The following is a 20943-nucleotide window of genomic DNA, read 5'->3' as shown; positions in this document are numbered from 1 at the left end:
TCGCTGCGATCATTTTCCTTGTTCATACTTCATCCCATTCAGTACAACGCCAATCATGGGAGATCAGAACAGCACTTTTCAAGTCCAGCGCTTTTGCCGGCAATACTTTCAGCTAGAGCGCGATTTGGACTTTCCGGCAGCGGAATACTTGAGGGAAGAAGCTGTGCAGGCACAAATCTCTCAATACATCAACGATCCGCTACGCACCGACTCCGGCCCTCCACCCCGGTATCGACTCCGAGCCCTGAAAAGTCTTGTTTCTTACATTGAGTCTAGCATTAGTGACTGGGATGAACATGTGCGTTTCTTCTGTACATATTCTTAGCTGTAGGGTTGCTTGGCGCTGACTTTGTTTCGGGGCAGGGCGTAAACGAGGATCTTATGGAGGCTATGGCGGAACTGATGGCATCACCACTTGCACCAGAGGCCGTAGAGATCCAAAAGCGATCATACGTGACATATCATGTATCAGAACTAGAAAAAAACGAACCTAACCCGCCTCCGGCTATCATTCTTCTCGAGTCTCGGTCGCTAATTTCCCAGGGTGGGACAACGGGTCTAAGGACATGGGAAGCCGCACTTCACCTGGGAAATTATCTCTGCAACCATGACGCCGATATCCGGGGCCAATCCGTGCTTGAGCTTGGTGCAGGAACCGGCTACCTGTCTATCTTAGCTTCCAAGCATTTGGGTGCACAGAGAGTCGCAGCAACAGACGGGTCGGACGAGGTTATCAATTTGTTAACTGATAACTTTTATCTCAATGGGCTCCAGGCTGACCGAACAGTCGTCGCAGCCGCTTTGCTATGGGGTCACGCCATTCTAAAACCAGAGGAAACGGCTTGGGGCCAACTTGGTCCTATTGACACAGTCATTGGTGCTGACATCACATATGATCAACGTGTGATCCCGAGTTTAGTAGCAACTATTACCGAGTTGCGTGAGCATTTTCCCAAGCTCAAAATCATAATCAGTGCAACACAACGAAACGAGGAAACGTTCCAAGCGTTTGTGGATATTTGCAGAAACTCGGGGTTCAACGTCGAGTTCATGAACTATTCTGGAACTCCTCCAACTCACCAAAAAGGTCCCTTTTACGACACCACAGTCCCAATACATATTGTCAAACTGAATTAATAAAAGAAATACAGGCAACTGTTATCATTATAAGCAAGGCCCAAAGCTATCATCGGGGTATATTATCCTTTTTCACAACGCCCTTCCATTACATTACTCCTTTTTATACACATGTACTACACCATTTTCAGTCGTTCTTGCCAACAGCAACGCCCCAGAAGTACGCAGCCCAGGATCCCAACACCATGAAAACAAGGCCCACAAGAAGGCTCTTGCTAATCAGTGTGTTACGGTGCGTGTTTGTAGGCGATTCAAAGGACTCGTGAAGCTTGAGCAATACATCGCCATTTGCAAGGCGCTTTTTGCGACTCCATTGCAGGCGGCCCATTGTCTGAGTAGTGTAACCAATAGCAAGAAGAATCAATCCCACAACCACGGATGTGGCAGCAAGAAACACATAGGCAATGACAACGCGGTCGTAGCTATCATCCGGGGTGTTGTCTTGAATGACGCCCGTGATGATACGGACCAAAATGTTCATGCTGTTGTTGACAGTGATCTTAACGGCATAGCCCGAGCCAAAGACCTCTTGGTACCACATCGAGGTGCGAATGCTGTCAATAATAACGGTAGGGCCAAACGACACAGCGACAGCATAGATTCCAAATGAGGCAGCAGTTCCAGAGACAGTCTCGCCCCAGGCAACAAAGCACATGGACATCAGCATACCCAGGCCGCAAATTACCATGAGCGTCAGACGCTGGCCATAGATATCGACAAAGAGGCCAATCAAAGGGACGAAGAAAAACCCCAGGTACTGCGACATGGACGAGTACCAACCAGCCGTGACCTCGGAAATCTTGAAGCGCTGCTGAGCAAGCTCGGTCGAGTTCTGCGAGAAAATGATGGCTGTCGATGTCTGGAACATAGAGAAGAAAATGACCCCCCAGAAAGGCCATGGCAGTCGAACAACCTTGCTCAGCTCCCACTTCTTGTTCTTTTCCGTCAGCTTTTCTCCCGTAGCCGGATCGCGGATGCCAGTGTAGCGCTTCTCGCACCACTTAGAAAACCAGTAAAAGACACCGGTAGCAATGTTGGTGAAGATGTTGATGAATACGGCGGTCCAGTAGACCCAAGCAAAGTCGCCGGTGCTCTTGGCAATGGGGTTTGCAGTAGCCTTTCCAACAAAAGCTCCGATTTTACCAATACCCAGCTCAAAAGCCAGGGTGGATGCGAAGCCATGCGACGGAGGGAACCAAGATGAGAAAACCTTGTACTGGGCAACCTGTGTGGCAGTGTCACCAAGAGACTGAATAACGTAGGCGGCAATCATGAACTTGTAGCTACGAGCCTGGGCAGCACCAGCAACAAGAATGGCGCCAACGGTGTAAGCCATGTTTCCCCAAAGCATAGCGCCTATAAGTACGGTTACACCATGTTAGCTTTTGATATTATGATTAAGGACAACAGCGGAAAAGGGAATCAAACTTACGGGCTCCGCCCATGCGATCAGTCACAATACCAGTCAAGATCATCAGAGCCGTCTTGATGAAGTCATCGCTAGCCTCAAGTGCAGAATACTGAGTGTTGTTGATGTGCAGCTCCTACATATCGAAAAACAGCGCTGTTAGTTATCTTGCATCCGACACAATGGTGCTGTGTGCCTGATTGTGAAAGCAAGGAGGGTGAGGGAGGGGAAAAAAATAAACCCACCTTTTTCAGTGTTTTCTTCATAGCCGAAGTCAGGCCGCTACTCCAGTGAGACCCAAAGCCCACCAGGGTAATCAGGACAATGGCAGAGATTTTCATCTTCCACGGGACGTGGTCAGACATGGCACTGGCCGGGCGCGACGAGGTGCTGGGGGCGATCTGCACCACGCCGACGTTGCCCTTCTCCGATGAGCTGTTCTTCTCATGGTCCGACTCGGACTGCAGAGCGGCATTATCGCAAGATGTGACGTTCATCTTGAAGTCGCACGTGGGGTTTGATCTGATAAGAGAGCAACAGTAACCAAGTCACTAGAAAAGATGAGGACAATGGACAAGAACAAACCGGCTAGCTGCCGAGAAGCCTGGGCCTTTTATAGCTCGGGAACAGCAAAGCTCAAGTGCCATCTCAACAGCCCACATGGCAATGGCGAAGGCCCAACCAACTAGTGCGACAAAGATTGCAGAGGTTAGGGGCCGATTGATAATGGCATGCTGGTCGGCTTCCTGGCCAGTCTGCTTTAGCGCCGGACGAGGCAATAGCCCGGACGCTCTACGATCCTCTTGCTGTACATCGCGCAGCAACTTCCCTTTTAAGCCCGAGACATCGAGTCTCTGCCCGAGTCATCCTGGCCGTAGAAAGCCTGAGGAAGCTAGAATGCAACGCTAGTGCATTTATCTTATCAGATCAAAGTCTGCACCAGGCAATGGAGGAAATTGACGGTTACGCATCAACACACTGCCAAGGGAGTTAGCATGCTTAGTCAAAAGGATGAACGTTGTTCCCGGGAGCTGCTAGTGAAGCCAGATGGAAGAGTTTTTTCGGCTTGCCCTCTTTAAACTATTCTAGCCCGCCCATCGGAGGTTGTGCATACGGCATACGGCTGTTTATCAGATCAATCATTCTAGGCCTACATTGTGTATATCTTACAGTTAAGGACATACTCACACACAGTCTTGCCATCCACCTAGAATTTCTTGGCACGCTTTTCTCTTCCTTCGCCTGTCAGAAGCTTGACACTATTGTGATAATAATGACTTGATTTATTGAGGTCAGAGTTTTACCCCTTTGGAGGGTGTGTCTCTGATTCTATCTAGGAGTGTCGTGTGTGTGGGTCCAGCCACGTGTCGTGTGGCTGTTGTGGCTAGGATTGGGGTTTATACCACAACAACCATAGCTCGTTTTCTCCTTAGATATAGGTGCAATTACATGCATAACGACAAGCAGTACTCTCGGTCGAGGTATGGTCGATATCCATAGTTGGTCACAAAGCTGGAAATCTGGATTCATACTGCCATGTATTCAAAACGCTAGAATCTTTGTGTTGGGACACGATTCCAAAGTCTTGGCAAAAGAAGATCTCCAACCACAATGAGTCTCCAGCAGGCCGCACTTGTCAAACTACAGCCCAAGAGTCAATTCTCGGTCTTTTACTCAAAAGAGGAAGTCTGTTTTTCCAATCGACGCCGTCGGATGACCTTCAATTAGGGGTTTCCTAATACTACGACCCGTGGATAGAACCATCTCTGTTCCCACAACTATGTGTGCTCAATCCGGTGCACTCGGTTCTATGTATTGTTGCTTGCTAGAGAGATGTTTCAGCACGGAGCAAACCCTTGTCAGCAGCTTGAGAATGTGTGGAAATAGGACATTACTTGAGGTGTCTTGAGTTGGAAACTCGGCGGCATAATCTGCGTTTATCGCAATACGCATCTAGTACCTACGTGCAGACAAAAATACAAAGTAGCATACATAGTTAGTTGCCAGCAAATGCAACTGCCAAAGCCTAGGCTTGTACGACTCTTCAGCCTCATGCACTCGTTTTTGCTCGTCTTTCCTTTTTTAGCTCAATGAGAGGGGCAATCCTCAACCCTGCCTCTTCGTCATCATTGATTCTTCCTCAGCCTTGTTACATATTATTAGGCATTGATTAGGGACCTCTTTTTTTCCACTCAACCCGGCTGTGCTTCTTCCAACCTCTACTTCAACTTTCCTCACTACACAAACGCTACCATTTAGATATTCTTGCGTCCTTTTCCCATACCTATCATGGCGCTGCCCAAAAGAATCATAAAAGAGACCGAGCGTCTCATGGCCGAGCCGTAAGTCCTCCTTCAACGCTTCCGTCGGAGCGGTAGACCTCCGGTCTCAGGCTCCCGGGCCTGCTCTGCGCCCAGATAATATCCTTTGGTCTCCGTGTCTATTATACCATGTGCTCCTGTCTAACTTCTCTGCAGCGTTCCGGGTATTAGCGCCGTCCCACACGAAGACAATCTGCGATACTTCGATGTCGAGATCTACGGTCCCTCGCAGTCGCCGTACGAGGGTACATTCCCCAATAGACGTTCCTTAGTTGTATCATATACACATCTCTCTCAACTAACACGCGAATTATGTCTTGTAGGCGGCGTTTTCAAGCTCGAACTGTTCCTCCCCGACGACTACCCTATGACTCCCCCCAAGATCCGCTTCTTGACTAAGATCTTCCATCCCAACGTCGACAAGCTAGGCCGTATTTGCCTGGACGTGCTGAAGAGTAAGTCTCTCCATGAAATCACCGAGGTCCAGAGGTCAACATCATACTTCGACGCTTGCCCATACACACAGTCAACCCGCTGCATACCAGATCATGTGCTAACCCTAGATCTTGTGTCCTGTTCGTCAGACAACTGGTCTCCTGCTCTGCAGATTCGTACAATTCTGCTGTCTATCCAGGCCCTTCTTGGTGCGCCCAACCCAGATGACCCGTTAGCTGCCGATGTAGCCAAGAGCTGGAAGGAAGACGAGCAAGCAGCCATTGCGACAGCCCGTGAATGGACGCAGAAGTATGCCAAACAAAACTAGATGTCGCCAGCCGGACGTTGTTATTCCTACTACTTTCTGTTTTAGTTTCTCCTCGTCATTTTGCCCCTTTAATATTGTTGTTATCCTGTGACGCTTGCTTTGTTCTCTTAGTTCTAGCACTCTAGACCACCGGTTCTTTTGACTTGGTACTCTGCTTCCCATTTACTTCCTAGCCGAATTTAAGCCCAGCTTCGTATCTTTGTCGAGCTAATTTGCTCAGAACTTGTCATCTCAGGTCCTCATACTATAGCTCCATGCTTTCTGCCCCGCATCGTCCGAGCTGTCGGGTTTCTAACCCTAGCGCGTGTTTATAACCCTACTCTCTGTCATGAAGCAAAATGAGGTCACACAATCACACATGGATGCGACCATATGACAACCAGCAGCTGGTCTAGACCACACCTTACATTCAAAGCATATGCATGGAATATCAAAAATTTATCTTCTTGCATAGTTAACTAGTTAACTAGTTGCAGGGACTTGTAACTCGTGAAATGATGACGTACGGTTGCAAGTCCGTGTGAAATCCTTGCCGAGAGATTTCGTCTTTCTCTACAACTAACTGTACTACACACTAGCTAGTAGCTATGCTTGCGCGTTAAAGTGGTCGGGAAACTCGGCTGGGTCGTGTAAAAGTGCACATACCCGTCCTTGTAGTGCTGGTTATTCTGGCATTTGTTCCGTTGTTCTTGAATATATGTCAGGCGAGCATGTATGTGCTATGCATGCAGAGAGAGAGGGGGAGGCATGTAGGTAACGAGTTAGTTATTCGAATTGTGAAACGTCCAAGAGACAGAGTTGGTGAGTTTTCCGTGTTCCCCTCCTTCGTTCGCTCAAGGCAAGGGACTGGCTGTCCATGTCAACTCTACTACCAACTTTGCCGGTAGCGTTTGCTGCAGTTTTAAGTGCGTGCAGAATTCAAGACGAAAAGGAAACAGGCGGATAAACAACCATTGCACAGATTGAAACGAAACAACGGGACGGAAAAAAAGGAACCAAAAAACAGGTGCTAGTGGGATGGAAACAAAGATTGATAGGACAAAGAGGCCGTGGCGTGGTGTGGTACCTTTGTATAATTGCGTTGCACGAATGCTCCAAGCGTATCTGTGATGGCCCCCAGGAGATAATAAAAGCATAATCTCAACAACAAGACGAGACGAGGGACACACACGGAGAAGAGAGGCCGACTCTTGCGGTTATGACGCTGACCCGGGGAATGCATATAAACTTATCGGGGTTTTGTAAACTGTGGAGGGGGCTTTAGTTGTGCCAGGAGAGATTATACGTGTGTGCACATGGGCTTCCCCTATTCGTACAAAGGGTCACAGAGTCGGGACAGGTAGGCGGAAGTACAGGTACTTGTCCGGTAGACATGTCTACGGCTACAATGTGCCTGTTTAGTGTTTAAATATATGTACTTGCACTTGCAAATCTTGGGGGTCTTGGACCCTCCTTCCTCTGCTCTTCTCCTGCAGTAGTGCATCCCATCGCAGACTAGAACTTGATCGTGGAGTTAAAGTCAGGGGCTGCAAGGAGGAGTCCAAGACAGCCATAGCCTCTTGTGATTGGCTGGCTGGGTGGCCGGACCAAGGGGAATTCGCCATCTGATGCAGTCTTTCGGAATAAAGACCCACACTTCGTCTTGTTTCCACAAGCACAAGCACAAGCTCAAGTTGCAATTGCAGGCAGATTTTTGCTATACTCCAGCAGATGCCCAGCGAGAAGCAGCCAAAAGCAGCAACAAGATGCTTGTAGTCACCTGGATAGTCAACTGATGGACTTGCCCTGTCTGATGCGATCTGTGAACTGGGAAAAAGGAAATACCCTACGAAAATATTTTCACTTCTTTCCTGGCCCATTGGCGTGCGGCTTCCCTTATATTCTCATCTCCTCGTCCTGATGTTGCCCCCCCTCATTCTTTTCCTCCCATGATCAGCCCAGCAATCATCGCCACGTCTGCTATTTGTCGTCATATAGCGTTGTTTTCCACGCCTTTTTTTTTTTTTTTTTTTTTTTTAATTTCCTTGGACATCGCGTCCCAAGTTCACGGTAGCATCTGTATCTCGTCTCCAATTTCACGCGCTTTGAGCCTACCTTGCTGCACTCTACAGACAGCTACGGTACCTGTGTACTTGTGTAGATTGCTCTTCTCATCGGCTCGCCATCTTTTGCAGTCTCATCACACTCACCTGTATCAACTCATGTCAGTTTTTCCCAGCCTTCTCCTTTCCGGTTTCTTGATTACAGACCCGGCCAAGTGAAGCGAATGTTGCTTTTCTGCTTGACCTGGATTCTATTAATTTTCATAAAATGTCAAAGCTAAAGCTAAGAGCACGCTAACACTGCCGTTATTAACTATAGCTCCCCTTGTCTTTGATTCTCTCCCCCCTCGTCGGCCGTGTCGTTCGTTGCCTAGCATTTCAACTCGTCCACTACAATTCCTCAACGCACGAAGCGAGAAACGACTTCATTTGGTAACTTGTCTAACAAAGTATAGTCACAAGTCTACAACTCAACTCAAGCCCTGTTCCAAGTTCTTGGTCCCCTGTCGTGGACCCTCTGTTCATATATTCCTGGTCGCTCCCCTCCACCCACGCTCTCATCCTTGGTCATACTGCACTCACATACTTCTCTCGGTATACCTGTTTTCTACCAGCCCTTCTCTTTTTTTTTTCTTGGTATCTTTGTCTCTGTATATTCGCCATTGTCTCTGTCATCGCCAGCCATCTCCTAGAGAGTACGAGATCGTTCTGATACAATACCACGGGCTTATTCCTCCTCGCTCCCAAGTCCTATGTCGATCTGATTGCTGTTTTGCACGCCTGTCAATCCGGTCGAAACGAAACTAGGGCCCGCAACCCTTCATTATATTCTACCACCACATCCGCCTTCCTCTTGTCCTCCTCAACTTTACCTTGTTCAGGGTTCCCCTACACACTGCAACTTTAGCACTGCGACCTACCCACGCTCCTTTTTTGTACAACACATCCAAGTCACTGCACTGGTTGTTCAAAGCAGACTCAGTGTCTTGTCTCTTGATCTCTATTTCTAGTCTTGCCTCCTACCAACAGAAAGTCGGAGAAAACCAGCCCATAGAATTTGGCTTAAGATTAACCTACTGTTTTACCTATTTTTCCCACCAACCATTGTGGATTAAGTTAGCTTGGTCGGCTTCTGTTTTTGCAGTCGGACCACATTATTCTTACTTTTATTCTACTCTTTAGCAACAATTCCTCTCAAAACCGCCACGCTGGATTCCCTCAGAGCCTCGGATTCACCCTCTCGGCCTCTCAACACATCAGTGTGGAAATCTTCAGGCACTCCATACCGACCGTTGATTGTGCGTTTTTTTGCCACATTGGTGACCGCGTCGTCCCGACTTAAGGAGTCGCGCGCCTTGACACATCCTCACCATCAAGCCCCGAAACAAAAAAACCAGGACGAGGCTGATCAGGAACACGAGGACGACAGCCTGGTATCAACATCAACGCTTAGCCCCGTTTCGTCTCCGGCTTTGCCGTCACCCTCATCCGACAATAAATCTTCAGCCATGCCCGCCGCCAAGACAGATGCGCCGAAGCGCTTCGAGTTACCTGCGCTTAACTTCAACTTTGAATCGCTTACCGACGGCACCGATATTCCCCCGCCGCTGCCGTCTCCCGTGATCAAAACCCCTTCACCTGCACCAGTCGCAGTTGCAGCCAAACCGGCGCAAAATGTAGCTTCAATGCCTACAGTCGCCGCAACAGGAGCAGTAACCCCGGCCAAGGTTGCCGCTATTAGCCCTAACGGTAACAGTACGATTTCCATTTCCTCTCCTCCAGTTCCTTCTGCCACCCGTGGATCTAAACGGCGCGCCGACGAAGCGCCTACTGCTACTCGTCACGGTAGCCTTCGCCGTCTCTTAAGCCGGTCTTTGTTGAATCACGCTTACGTAGAAGATAAAGATTTGTCCACATCTGCCCAAAATTCAACTAGCCCGGGAAGTGATGGCACCGGATCGACTGCAGATGACAAGAAGGCCAAGCGCCGCAGCGGTTGGTTTCAGCGCCTTCGATCTTCCGACGGCGTTGCGAAACGGTCCAGCGTGATATTTGACGAACCCAAGAAGTCGGGCCCGCCGCCGCCCATGATCCCCGAGTTGAGCACTTTGGAAACCAAGATCGACCTTGGTAACGCTGGCGCGATTTCCGACGAGTCCTTCTTCAAAAGCTTCAAATGAAGACAACCTAAACAATTGGGTTGAAGTAACCATTTATTTACCAACCAACTTTCTTTTTCGCCATTTCTTTTTCCTTTGTCTGCTTCTATGTCTCCTTGCGGTTTTGTTGACGAGCGACGACGACTCTGAACCCTCCCCAATCCTTCATTCTATACGAGACTGACTATTTGGACGGTTGTGTCTTTCTTTTTCTCTTTGAAAATCAACACTTTTCTCTCTTAACTACTACCTCTTCCTGGTATTTTCCCATCTAACATATCCCATTATTCTGGTTGTTATACTTTACTCCTATTCTCCTCCTGCGCCCCTTGCTTCGCATCACCCATTACCTATTGTCCAGCTTCCCGACTCATTGATAACATGTTGGGAATCGAAATTTTTGGCGAAATCCCCTCGCATGATGCACAGAAACATGGTCATTCCTCACTCAACTGAAATGGCTACACCCATTTTCTTTGGCTGGTTTCCTGCGATATTGAAATGGCGGCTCTCACTTTTGCCTATGGACTTTCTGGGGGGGGCTGGGCGTCTTGATGGCGAGGGCTGATGGGCCAGGTGTGGGAAAATGGAACTTGCGATACCCAGCTCGTTCTCGGGCACATTCATTTAAATTTATTTCTTTTATACATTATTGTCTACATATCAACTTGTACTGTGTTTTTGGAGCTTGATCTTGATCTTGGTCTCTTGTTGATGTCGTTGATCCCATGTCGAGAGATGCGTCTGTGTACCAGCCCCACAAATGTCTACATGTGTCAACCAATTATGCGGGCTTAATGGGAAAGCTATTATCAGGGTTGTGAGCTGTTCGAGAGCTTTGGTTGACAGCCCTGGCTATGATTGGTGCGATAAGCTCGTTATCGGATCCGTGGAGCGGGACCAAGGGAAGCCAGTTGGAGGAATGGGGTGATGATGAGGTTTACGTCAAATAAGAAGCCTTTTCGAGAGAGAGCTTCTAAGTTTTCAGCATTGCTCCCTTCTGTACTTTTTTTTTTGCGTGTTGGCTGAGTTTGAATCTATGGGTGTGACATCCTGTTGTATCTCGCACAATACTCTGAGTGTCTAACCATTTAGTTACACATACCACAACACATCACAGACATCGCAATGCTTCGACCGGTCCTCAACAAACAGCAGCCGACGCGCCTGTTGCCTCGAATCTGCGCGCGATGGAAATCTGGACCGTACGGCTATACGCAGGCCAAGTCATTGGTTTACTCCAACACGGGTAATCCGGAGGAAGTGCTTCAGTAAGTTACTGGTGCTATGAAAACTGACCCTTCATGCTTGATGCAACCAGCTAACTTTGCCCCATTGGATTGTAGTCTTCACTCACATTCCATCTCGCCCACGATCCCTTCGTCTCAAGTTCTTTTGCGTACACTTGCTTCACCTATCAACCCCGCCGACATCAACACCGTGCAGGGCACATACGGCATCAAACCGACCTTTTCACAACTGATTGGCACTTCAGAACCCTCTGCTATTCCGGGCAATGAGGCTGTTTTTGAAGTTCTCTCTACTGGCAGCGGAGTGTCGCATCTTTCGCCCGGCGACTGGGTGATTCCCGCTTCCTCGGGTTTTGGCACCTGGCGCACACATGCACTGGCTGATGCCTCTGCGCTCATGCCCATTGACAAGACCGGCTTAACGACCACGCAGGTGGCCACCGTGAGCGTCAACCCTAGCACGGCATACCGACTACTGCGCATGTACGGCCCTCAGAACAAGCCACAGGGCCCGATGACACCACTGGCGCCCAACTCGGGCGCGTGGTTTGTGCAAAACGGCGCAAACTCGGGTGTCGGCCGCTCGGCTATCCAGTTTGGTCGGCTGTGGGGCCTGCGTAGCATCAACGTTGTGCGTGAACGGACCACACCTGCTGAGACCGAGGCGCTTAAAGCTGAGCTGACGGAACTGGGCGCCACGGCCGTGGTAACAGACGCCGAATTCACTGCGCGCGAGTGGCCTGCACAACTGGCGGAGATCCTGGGCAAGGGCGAACAAGTTGGACTTGGGCTGAACTGTGTAGGCGGTAAGAGCCTGACGGCGATGGCGCGCACATTGGGTCACGGCGGTAGTCTTGTGACGTATGGAGCTATGGCAGCACGCGAGCGCACGCAGGTGCCAGCGGGGCTGATGATCTTCAAGGACATTAGACTGCTGGGCTTCTGGCTGACTCGGTGGAATCAGACGGATCCCGAGGGTCGACGAGTGACCATCAACGATATCCTAGAGCTGACGCGGCAGGGCCGATTTGTTGATGTGCCGTACAATGAGCAGAAGTGGGAGTGGGAGACGGACGAAAAGCAGCTGGCGAGCACAGTGCAGAAGGGCCTGGACGGATTCCGCGGCGGCAAGGGCATTTTCATGTTTGGTGATACCTAGGGGGGGCAGGAGAGACAGAAGTTGAGAGGGGGGTGGGAGGTGAATGTAGACAGTAAGGCGTCTTGCGTGTTGGGGCGTGGTTCTTTTCCCTTCTTTGGTCTTCTCTCTGCACTCCCTCGTTCCCTCGTGTAGGCTGTGTTGCCAGTTGTACCTGCAGCTTCAACTCAGCCAAAGTATATCAGGAGCGAAGCGTCAGGCGGCCTTCTTTTTTTTTTTTTTTTTTCTTTCTTCGGGCCCTCTCTCTTGTCAGATAGTCTCTTGCCGCCTCCAATCCCACTCGCTGCGCAAAAAAAAACCCGTAACGTTGGGCAGAAATGCACAGTCACCCCTCTGACCCTCTGAGTCTATGTGCTGTGCCTGAAAACGCACCATGACTCGACCCCGACAAAGAACTTCGTCTTATCTCAGTCTGATAATGCCTTAACCAAGGGTTCGCCTAGTTGTGTGGGAACAGCCCAACTGGACTCCAGCAGACTGATGCTGTCCGATTGGACTGCGCTGGCTAGATTGCCCGTGCATAACAGGCGCACTGGACACATACATGCACACATTTACATTCTGATATGGTGCTATGTACATACTAATATGATAGCATCGTGCTCTTACGCACTTTGATATGCCCACCATGCCATGCACACAAAGCATCGCCAGCCTCAAGACGGCAACCTTGATCAACCAGCCCTGCACCAAGAAGCCTCGTGCCGACGCCTCACGCTGAAGCCTAGCCAGACTCGCTGCTGCGGCCCAGTGTTTGTGTCATTCCGGTCTTGGCTCAGAGCCTGAAGTCGAGCCGAGAAGTGAATGTCTCCAAAGACTCCCAGCTATCAAGGGTACCTACATACCGAGTCTTGCAGCTTATATAGACTACAGGTCCACCGCTGCACTCTATGCCGACTTGGGCTTCCTGCTTGCTGCATTCTTTTCTCACGCTGTGCTTTCGTGTCTTTGCTGCTGGAAGCTATTTTTGTCTTTGCCTTCTGTGCTCTCTGTTGCCCTTGTATAGTGATACTCGGAGTAACTGGCCGTTTTATATCTTTCTATTTCACCGTTCCATTTTTTGATTGCTCACCATGGAACTGTCGTAAGTCTCCCTTGGTCTCTTCCCTTTGGTTCACATATATCACTGACACTGCTCGTCTATCCCACAGTCCTCTAGAGCAAATCACCAGTGACCTCTCCACAGAACTGGACTCAAGATCGCTCTCCGTGCCTACTACAATCGTTCCTTCTGGGCTTCTCTCACCAACTTCAGCACAGATCCTCTACGCCTTCATCCACTTCTCTTACACTGGTGCTTACGCCGTACCGCCAAATACCTTGGTAAAGCGCCGCTCTCTCGTGGCCTCCATGGAAACCTGCATCGACGTTCTCTCGGCCGCCGCTGCTGCCAGAAACCAGGGTCTTGTCACTGTTGCCCAGGCCGAATTCACCTCTTTGCGCGCGCGCCTCAAGGACCGTGACGTGCTCGATATTCTCAGCATGAAGCATGGCGCCCACCCCACCGTCGACGCCGAGCTGCGCAGCCTGGTTGAAGACTACCACAACTCGCCAGCCCGTGCCAAAACCCTTCAATCTTGGGTCACTCTGGCCAACGCACCAAGCCTATGCGCCACAGTCAGCGGTGCCTACCTCGATTCGCGGTCCGAACTAATTGCTGTGACTGCACGTGAGGCTGCTGCAACGCAACAGGCAGCGCAGATACGCGCCGAGCTGGACGAAGAGCGACGACTGGGCGTACAACTGGGCGTGCAATTAACACAGCTGGAGGCGCGTATTAAAGAGCTGGAACTAGAGAGAGAAGAGGAACGCATGAAACTAATGGTAGAAGACATGCACAGAGCGAGTGAGGAGCGCGCATCAGTGGAGCACAAGATTCATGGAGACAGCCAAGCGACCTACAATGACGCAGCGGAACTCGAGATAAGGCCTAGTGATGTGGACACTGACAGTGAGTCTGACTATGGTCCAGATCCCACAGAGACTACTAGCCCATATTGCGAGGAGGACGGCGAGGAGTCCACTGAAGTGCATACTATCGCAGGCATTCATGAAATGGACGGCGAGCCTGCAGCTACTGCGACAACCAACACCGACGTATACGACCACGGATTGCCAGTCGCAGCTGTTACTGCACCTGTTGCTATGAATAGCCCCTCTAAATCTTCTGCGCCCCCAGAGGCAGTAGCTGCAGCAGTAGCCGCAATGGCCGCAGCGGCATCAACGGCATCTCCGCCGGCAAACAACAACCAGAACGCCACTACCGGGGCCCCTCCGGGCCCGCAGCATGCATTTCAGGACTTCGCGCTGGAACCTGCGGCAACGGACGAGTCGGACCTTGAGGATATTTCAGTGCATCCCCCGACACAGCTCATGGCGCCAAAAGCTCAAGCTGAAGCTCAAGACGAAGCAGAGGACACGAAGACCTCGATAAATGCACAACCTACTGGCGAACATGAAACCTCTCATCATGGGCCTGAGTCTGATAGCGCTGATGTGGTACCGCCCATTTCCAATAGCATTGTTGATGCTGTTGTTATTGAGCCTCAGACTGCCAATCTCGATGCTTCTTCCTCTGTCAACGAAGAGACGGCGACTTCCCCTCCGTGCTCCGGGAGGCCTGAGACCGATGTCCCATCCAACAATCCTGGCAGATGTGTCAGTCCCGAAGCCGAAAGGCCTGCGCTACCGCCACGGCCTGACAACAGCGCTAGCGTTGCCACCGCGGCCGTTTCCGCGGCCGTCACCGCAGCCGCGACTGCCTCTCCGCTACCGCTGCTCGCCACAGCGACGTCGTATTGGAACATGTTCCACCGCGACCCCCGCCCCGAGAAGCCCACCACTGCTCTGTCGCCTGTCACAGCAGCTGCCGACTCATCGCGCGGTACGATGTCTGACTCTATGGCTGTTCCTATCCCTGTGCCTGTGCCTGTGTCTATATCTGGTCGTAGTGACACAGCTGTCGCCCGGGCCAACACGCCCGCCGTCCCCGGCGCCTTCAGTCTGCCCGCCAGCCCCTCAGGCTCACTGCGGCTTAGCTGCTCCGACGCCGATGCCGCGCCCATGAGCCGGGACCGCGCGTGCTCGCAGCAGCAGAACCTCCCGCCGTCGCCACTGCCGTCGCCGTCGCTGTCACCGTCCCCGTCTACACGGCGGATGCGCAAGTCCCGCCGGCTCAGCGTCTGGCTCGCCAGCGGAAATGGCAGCGGCAGCCCCAGCGGCAACAATGGCCTCAAGGCCGACACATCAACGGCGGCCGAGACGGACCACACTGTGGTCACCCGCTCGTCACACACACACATGCATATGCAGGCCCAGACCCACAGCCAGATCTCCGAGGTCCGGGCCGTGGGGTGGTCGCCGTGGGCGTAGCTCGTGTCGGGGCGCTGGCTGTGGGGGTACACACGGGTGTGGCAGATGAGAGACGACGAGGATGTCGGTGATTGGTGGCTGGTGCCCTGTTGAGCAGCTTCTAGGGCGCTTTTACCTAGACCTAGGGTTATATAGAGAAATTGTTAGGGACTATTGTTTTGTTGACGTCATTTGTTCTGGTTTTCACTAGCGACAATATTACGGTTTGAGGAAGTGCCTGATTTTTCATGCATCTTTGTTCTTTTGCTCTATCGTTTCACTCCATTGTTTTAAATAGTAGATGGTATGTTCAGCCGATAATGGCTCATCACAAAAAGAAAAACAAAAGCTTCACGGGCCGCACCGAGGAAGCCCTTTTAACCCGAATTATGAAACAAAGACCCAAGCTACGAGTCCTCCTATAGTTGGTGGTAATTTATATGTATGTACATACATACAGATGATGGACAGGCGAGACGAAGGCACACAGACTGGCTACTGGACTGTGACTCTGAGGAATTCTCCTCCATGAAGCCGGAGGCTTTTCTTGCTACTGACTGTCGCGGGTTACGCCGACATTTGTCTGGATTTGATTTGCGGGTTAACATGTCGATCGACATTGAGCTAAACCGAGGAAAATGCACAGCAGAGTTACATACAAGAACACAACACACATGTACCATGAGACCATGAGCACTAGAAGCTACATTAGTTCGATATTTGGATTCGTACAAGTACATGGAAATGTACATAGATTCACACGCACATGCAATACAGACGGGTACATACAGATAGGCAAGTAAAGACGAGCACATATGTAGCTACATCTATACATACACATGCTTTGGCGTCGTACATATATCCCGTCACATAAAATTTACGGCGTGACCAGGCTGCAGACAAAATCATAGGCCGGAATGGTGTCTTGTGCGAGGCCAACAAAACGCGGAAACTTGGCATGGCAAATCGAAGTGGCAGACGCGGATTTTAAAGTAAGAAAGGAGAGAGGAGAACATGAAAACAGGCTCAAAGAACAAACGGCTGGCAGGGGGGAAGGGGGGAGGGGGTACTACAATGCAGTGTACAGGGGACAGGGCTGAGGAGAGGAGAAGACAAGAGGGGACATGCTGGCAGTGAGTTGGTTATACGAGTAGCCGAGGACAAGAAGGAAGAAGTGGAGGAGAGGAGAGGAGAGGAGAGGAAGAGGAAAAAAGTCTCTGCGGGCGAAGAAGAAGCCCAAGAGGAATGAGACGTGCTTTGCTGGTTGCATCTTCATTTATCATGGGCCTTTTGGCGGAGAGAGAAGATGGAGTAGAAGGGAGGGTGATGTGCGCTCTGAAAGCGAATCCAAGTGCTTAGAGATTGTAGCAGAGATCACGGGCGCGTGATATGCAGGAAGCAACGACTAAGCCATGCGTATTTGTATGTATGTGTGTGCGTGTGCTGCTTAGTTATCTCCAACTACACAAGAATAGCACAAGCACAAGTGGTAGCCAGGCGTCCTTTCACAGCCACATGCGCATGTGAACAAGAACAGACAGAGCGAGGAGAGGAACAAAGAAAGACCAAGCAAAGCCTGATATCTGGTGTGGGCTCTGGGCCTGGCCCTCCTCTGGTTGTCAGAAATCCTTATTGGCGTCTAATATGCAAAGTCACAGCCTCGGACGAAGACTTGTAGGAGCCTAGGGCTTGTTCCAAGTCAAATCGAGGTGACAGAGTTCGAGCAAGACCTGTTCGCTCGGCTGGTTGCCGTAAAGAGGGCGGGTGTGAAGGGCATCAAGGGTAGTAGTATTCCCGGTGTGTTTTCTCTTTTCCAGTTGGATAGCTAGTTACTTTGCCTGCACTGGACAATAGAGACTGGATGGGATGGGATGAGTGAGCGTCTTTTCTGATTACCTAGCCAACTAACACTTGTACTTGTAATCTTACTGTAGCCTTTTCCTCTACGCCCAACGGGCGTCCACTGGGCTGCACAACGAGCAGCCATAGGAGCTTGCCTTCTCTCTCGGGAGACTGCCCAGGATGGGTTCACCTTTTACGCCCTGGGATTCTTCTTCTGGGCGGCCGGACTCTTGCGTGCACGGCCAGGAATCCCATTCCAGGCCAGTGTCAAAGCTTATGTGGTCTTGGTGCTAATGTATACTGGGCTGGAATAGCCTGGTAGAAGCGCCAGTCTCCAAACTGTCCAGACTACATGTGTACAGACTGGCGTGGCCGGCTGTTAGCTTGTCTCATTTGTCTGGTATCCGTGTGTGCATAGTTGGCTATGGCTAGTTATCTGTCTAGATAGTTGCAAGAAGTTATAGCGAATTATGATGCAGATAGAACAGGCCAGATGTGTGCATGTTCCATGTTAGCGGGCGTGTGTACATTTGCCTGTGTGTATGTACATACATACATACATACATACATACGTACGTACAAGCAACGGCCGTGTATGTATATAGGTACCGCCCCCCGGTCGTCCTGTTCGAGTTTCGCCTTTTTGATGGCGTTTATTCCCATGCCTCACCTGCGTTATATTGACACCCACCACTAGTTCTCTCGAGGTTTTTATCGTCTCGGTGAACATCTCGTGCTTTTTGTTTATTCAAGTAGTTGCACCTACTTCGTCTCATTTTGCCGCGTTCTTGCTCCGTTGTGGCTCGGGCGTCCCTCATTCTTCAACTAAGAGCAGTCGCCCCCTAAAAGGCAAGAACGAGTCTGCCAAGCCTGGCAATCACTCCCGCTTCCGAGCCCGATCTTTCCTCACCCCGACCTTCCTGAAAACGAAAGAACCTCCGTCATCTGAAGTAGTGCCTTCCTGAGGCCGGGCATATCGTCGGGAGAATACTGTCCTCAATCTTGCCCTGCATCAAATTTTCCTTTCCTTTCCTTTGCTTTTTTATTTTTATTTTTTTATTTTTCGCGATCTTCATCTCCGCCGGGAATTTTTTCTTCCTTCATTTCTCGAGCTCTGTTTCGTCCCGCCCACTCCTAGGCTCGCCACGGCTCTTGCCTTCGCCCTCGGCATCTGACAGTTCCTTGTCTCACTTGTTTGTCTGACATCCGCTCTATCAAAGTGCTTCTTCAGCTTCGGCTTTCATCCTTCGTCTTCGGCCGCATGCTCCTTTGTCTACCTGGCGCTGTCTGGTTTTGCTTGCCATAACTAACTGTTATCGAGTTACACGTCCGTTTATACATGCGCACGTACTTGTACATACAACATACATTAAATTTCAACATATACCCCTCCCTGCTGCAGCGAAACGATTCCTTTTCTTTATCAACCTACTGCTTGTGCATCATTCCCCTACACGCTTTCTTCCTGCATCTGCGCCTACGCCTGCGCCTGCATCTGCATCCAAAGCTAAAGAAAACCAACTTTCAATCGACGCCCACCTTCCGCCCGATACTTATTCTATAGCGCCTGGTCTTTGTTCTCCTTACTCCATCCCCAACGACGAAATCTTGCAGACGCTCTCTATCCCTGTGCCGGCCAAATCACATTTACAGTCCAATCATGAAGGCGCAACTGGGCTCTCTTGGCTTCGATCCCGATACTTATTCCCATTCCCGTGTCTCTCCTCCAGACCTGAGTTTCAACCGTGGTGCGCCAGCTGCCCACTCCGCGTCCGAGCCGTCCGTCGATTTCTCTCTCTCCTTTTCATCGTATCTGTCGCCTCCCTCGCCTCCGCCGCCCCCACCGCCCGAAAAAGACCACATACCCGGCCGCCTCCGCACCATGGCTTCCTCCTCCTCTACCGCAGACTCCTGCCTGACCACCGTCTCATCAAGCTCAACAACTACTTCGCCGTCTTTTACTGCCTCAGCCAAACCAAATGGAATCATCAAGCCCGCAACACCGCCACCATCAATCTCGCGATCTCGCCGTCTTATGAAGCACCCCATATTGCAGCGCTTTAGTAATCGCACACCCTCTTCATCTGCCGTTGCCGATGCCCTCGACTCTCGCGACTCATCCCTTTCTCTACTACAAAGATCGACCCCCCTTCCACTACCAGATTTACCAGATGAAGCCCTGGGTGAATCTATATCCAACTCCTTGGCGCCGTTGACGATCGGGGATACTCTTGACAGTGGGAACCTAACATACACGTCTTCCAATTTGGTCTCACCTCCGCCTGTGGCCGAGTTTCAGACCCATCACCCCGACCCCCACGACCCTTTAGAAGAAGAATATGTCTCTGTTGCTAGCACCTCGATTCGACAAGGGACGCACGACTACCCCTTTGAAAATGGCCGCCGATATCACTGGTTCATGGAGGGGAGCTACAACTTCCCTAACGATGCAGATGAGCAGGAGAACGAACAAATCCGACACGAGCTCGTCATGATGCTGTTTGAAGACCAACTACATTTTTCGCCTATTGGCGACACGCCACAACGAATACTCGACCTAGGCACTGGGACAGGCCAATGGGCCATTGATAGTACGTTGTCAGATGTGGACTAGACATGCTCATAAACACACTGCTCTATGTGTCTCTCTTGAAATGGCTGCATTACTAACTTATATTTCTTTTGATTTTAGTGGCCGATAGGTATCCCAGCGCTCTCCTGAGAGGCATAGATTTAAGCCCAATCCAACCCAATTGGGTACCGCCAAACGTTTGCTTCATGGTCGATGATATGGAGGGCGCATGGATGTATTCCCAGCCTTTTGACCTTATCCACGCGCGCCATGCGGCATTAGCCGTCCGGAATTGGCCACGGGTCTTACGGAACTCTTTTATGTATGCCAAATTCTTGCGTTTTTCTTTTGTCGAGCTGAAAAATTTGTCCCTACTATGTTATTCATTTGCTAACTTCCACGAAGGAATCTCAAGCCTGGCGGCTGGATCGAACTCCAGGAACTCGATTACATTCCTTACGCCCTCAATAGAGAAAAAGATGTTAAAAATGAACCAGTCGGTCAATACTGGCGCCTTGTGCGCGATGGTTTGTCGGAGCGGGGTGTCAGCGTCCACATGGTTGCAAGCGGCCGTCTGGCTAACCAGCTCTCGGAATCCGGCTTTGTCAATGTTACTGAGCGCATGTTCCACGTGCCCATTGGCGCCTGGGCCGGCGACGAGGGTCTGCTGTGGCGCAGTCTCTTTCTTGCTAGTGTCCAGGCTACAGCGCTTGGGCCGCTGACGCGCGGGCTTGGGTGGACGAGACAACAAGTCGAGGTCTTTCTGGTGCAGGTTCGACAGTCATACATGGATGATTCGCTGAAACTGGGCATGACAATGCACGTGGTATATGGCCAAAAACCTACCTAGATGGATGGGTACGCCAAAGGGATACTTAAGAACGAACGCATAATGATAATTTCTAAATAACCATTGCAATGCAGATACTATGTACTGAAACA

At 50.6% G+C, this 20943-nt stretch overlaps 7 protein-coding genes across 7 annotated transcripts; 6 read left to right on the top strand and 1 right to left on the bottom strand.

Moving 5' to 3' along the window:
* Positions 1 to 55: 55 nt before the first annotated feature.
* Positions 56 to 1137, top strand: BROUX77_005060 (uncharacterized protein; the record flags this gene model as incomplete). Its single annotated transcript, XM_073749892.1, has 2 exons — positions 56 to 298; positions 364 to 1137. 2 exons carry the CDS (start codon positions 56 to 58, stop codon positions 1135 to 1137), a joined length of 1017 nt encoding a protein of 338 aa, XP_073605517.1.
* Positions 1138 to 1264: 127 nt separating this feature from the next.
* Positions 1265 to 3042, bottom strand: BROUX77_005059 (uncharacterized protein; the record flags this gene model as incomplete). Its single annotated transcript, XM_073749891.1, has 3 exons — positions 1265 to 2493; positions 2570 to 2681; positions 2791 to 3042. The coding sequence occupies 3 exons, from the start codon at positions 3040 to 3042 to the stop codon at positions 1265 to 1267; spliced, it is 1593 nt and encodes a 530-aa protein (XP_073605516.1).
* A 1792-nt stretch (positions 3043 to 4834) lies between these two features.
* On the top strand, positions 4835 to 5629 carry BROUX77_005058 (uncharacterized protein; the record flags this gene model as incomplete). The annotated part of the gene is made up of 4 exons (XM_073749890.1): positions 4835 to 4887; positions 5023 to 5111; positions 5190 to 5321; positions 5451 to 5629. 4 exons carry the CDS (start codon positions 4835 to 4837, stop codon positions 5627 to 5629), a joined length of 453 nt encoding a protein of 150 aa, XP_073605515.1.
* Positions 5630 to 9179: 3550 nt separating this feature from the next.
* BROUX77_005057 (uncharacterized protein) lies at positions 9180 to 9851 on the top strand (the record flags this gene model as incomplete). Its single annotated transcript, XM_073749888.1, has 1 exon — positions 9180 to 9851. One exon carries the CDS (start codon positions 9180 to 9182, stop codon positions 9849 to 9851), a length of 672 nt encoding a protein of 223 aa, XP_073605514.1.
* A 1107-nt stretch (positions 9852 to 10958) lies between these two features.
* On the top strand, positions 10959 to 12239 carry BROUX77_005056 (uncharacterized protein; the record flags this gene model as incomplete). The annotated part of the gene is made up of 2 exons (XM_073749887.1): positions 10959 to 11101; positions 11177 to 12239. 2 exons carry the CDS (start codon positions 10959 to 10961, stop codon positions 12237 to 12239), a joined length of 1206 nt encoding a protein of 401 aa, XP_073605513.1.
* Positions 12240 to 13309: 1070 nt separating this feature from the next.
* Positions 13310 to 15608, top strand: BROUX77_005055 (uncharacterized protein; the record flags this gene model as incomplete). Its single annotated transcript, XM_073749886.1, has 2 exons — positions 13310 to 13320; positions 13388 to 15608. The coding sequence occupies 2 exons, from the start codon at positions 13310 to 13312 to the stop codon at positions 15606 to 15608; spliced, it is 2232 nt and encodes a 743-aa protein (XP_073605512.1).
* Positions 15609 to 19089: 3481 nt separating this feature from the next.
* Positions 19090 to 20851, top strand: BROUX77_005054 (uncharacterized protein; the record flags this gene model as incomplete). Its single annotated transcript, XM_073749885.1, has 3 exons — positions 19090 to 20020; positions 20122 to 20323; positions 20407 to 20851. The coding sequence occupies 3 exons, from the start codon at positions 19090 to 19092 to the stop codon at positions 20849 to 20851; spliced, it is 1578 nt and encodes a 525-aa protein (XP_073605511.1).
* Between the last annotated feature and the right edge of the window lie 92 nt (positions 20852 to 20943).

Source organism: Berkeleyomyces rouxiae (assembly GCF_048999995.1).
Source record: "Berkeleyomyces rouxiae strain 22BRR77 chromosome Unknown BrBRR77_ptg000004l, whole genome shotgun sequence".
NCBI classification, from domain to species: Eukaryota; Fungi; Ascomycota; class Sordariomycetes; order Microascales; family Ceratocystidaceae; genus Berkeleyomyces; species Berkeleyomyces rouxiae.
This window is presented reverse-complemented; position numbering and strand designations above follow the sequence as displayed.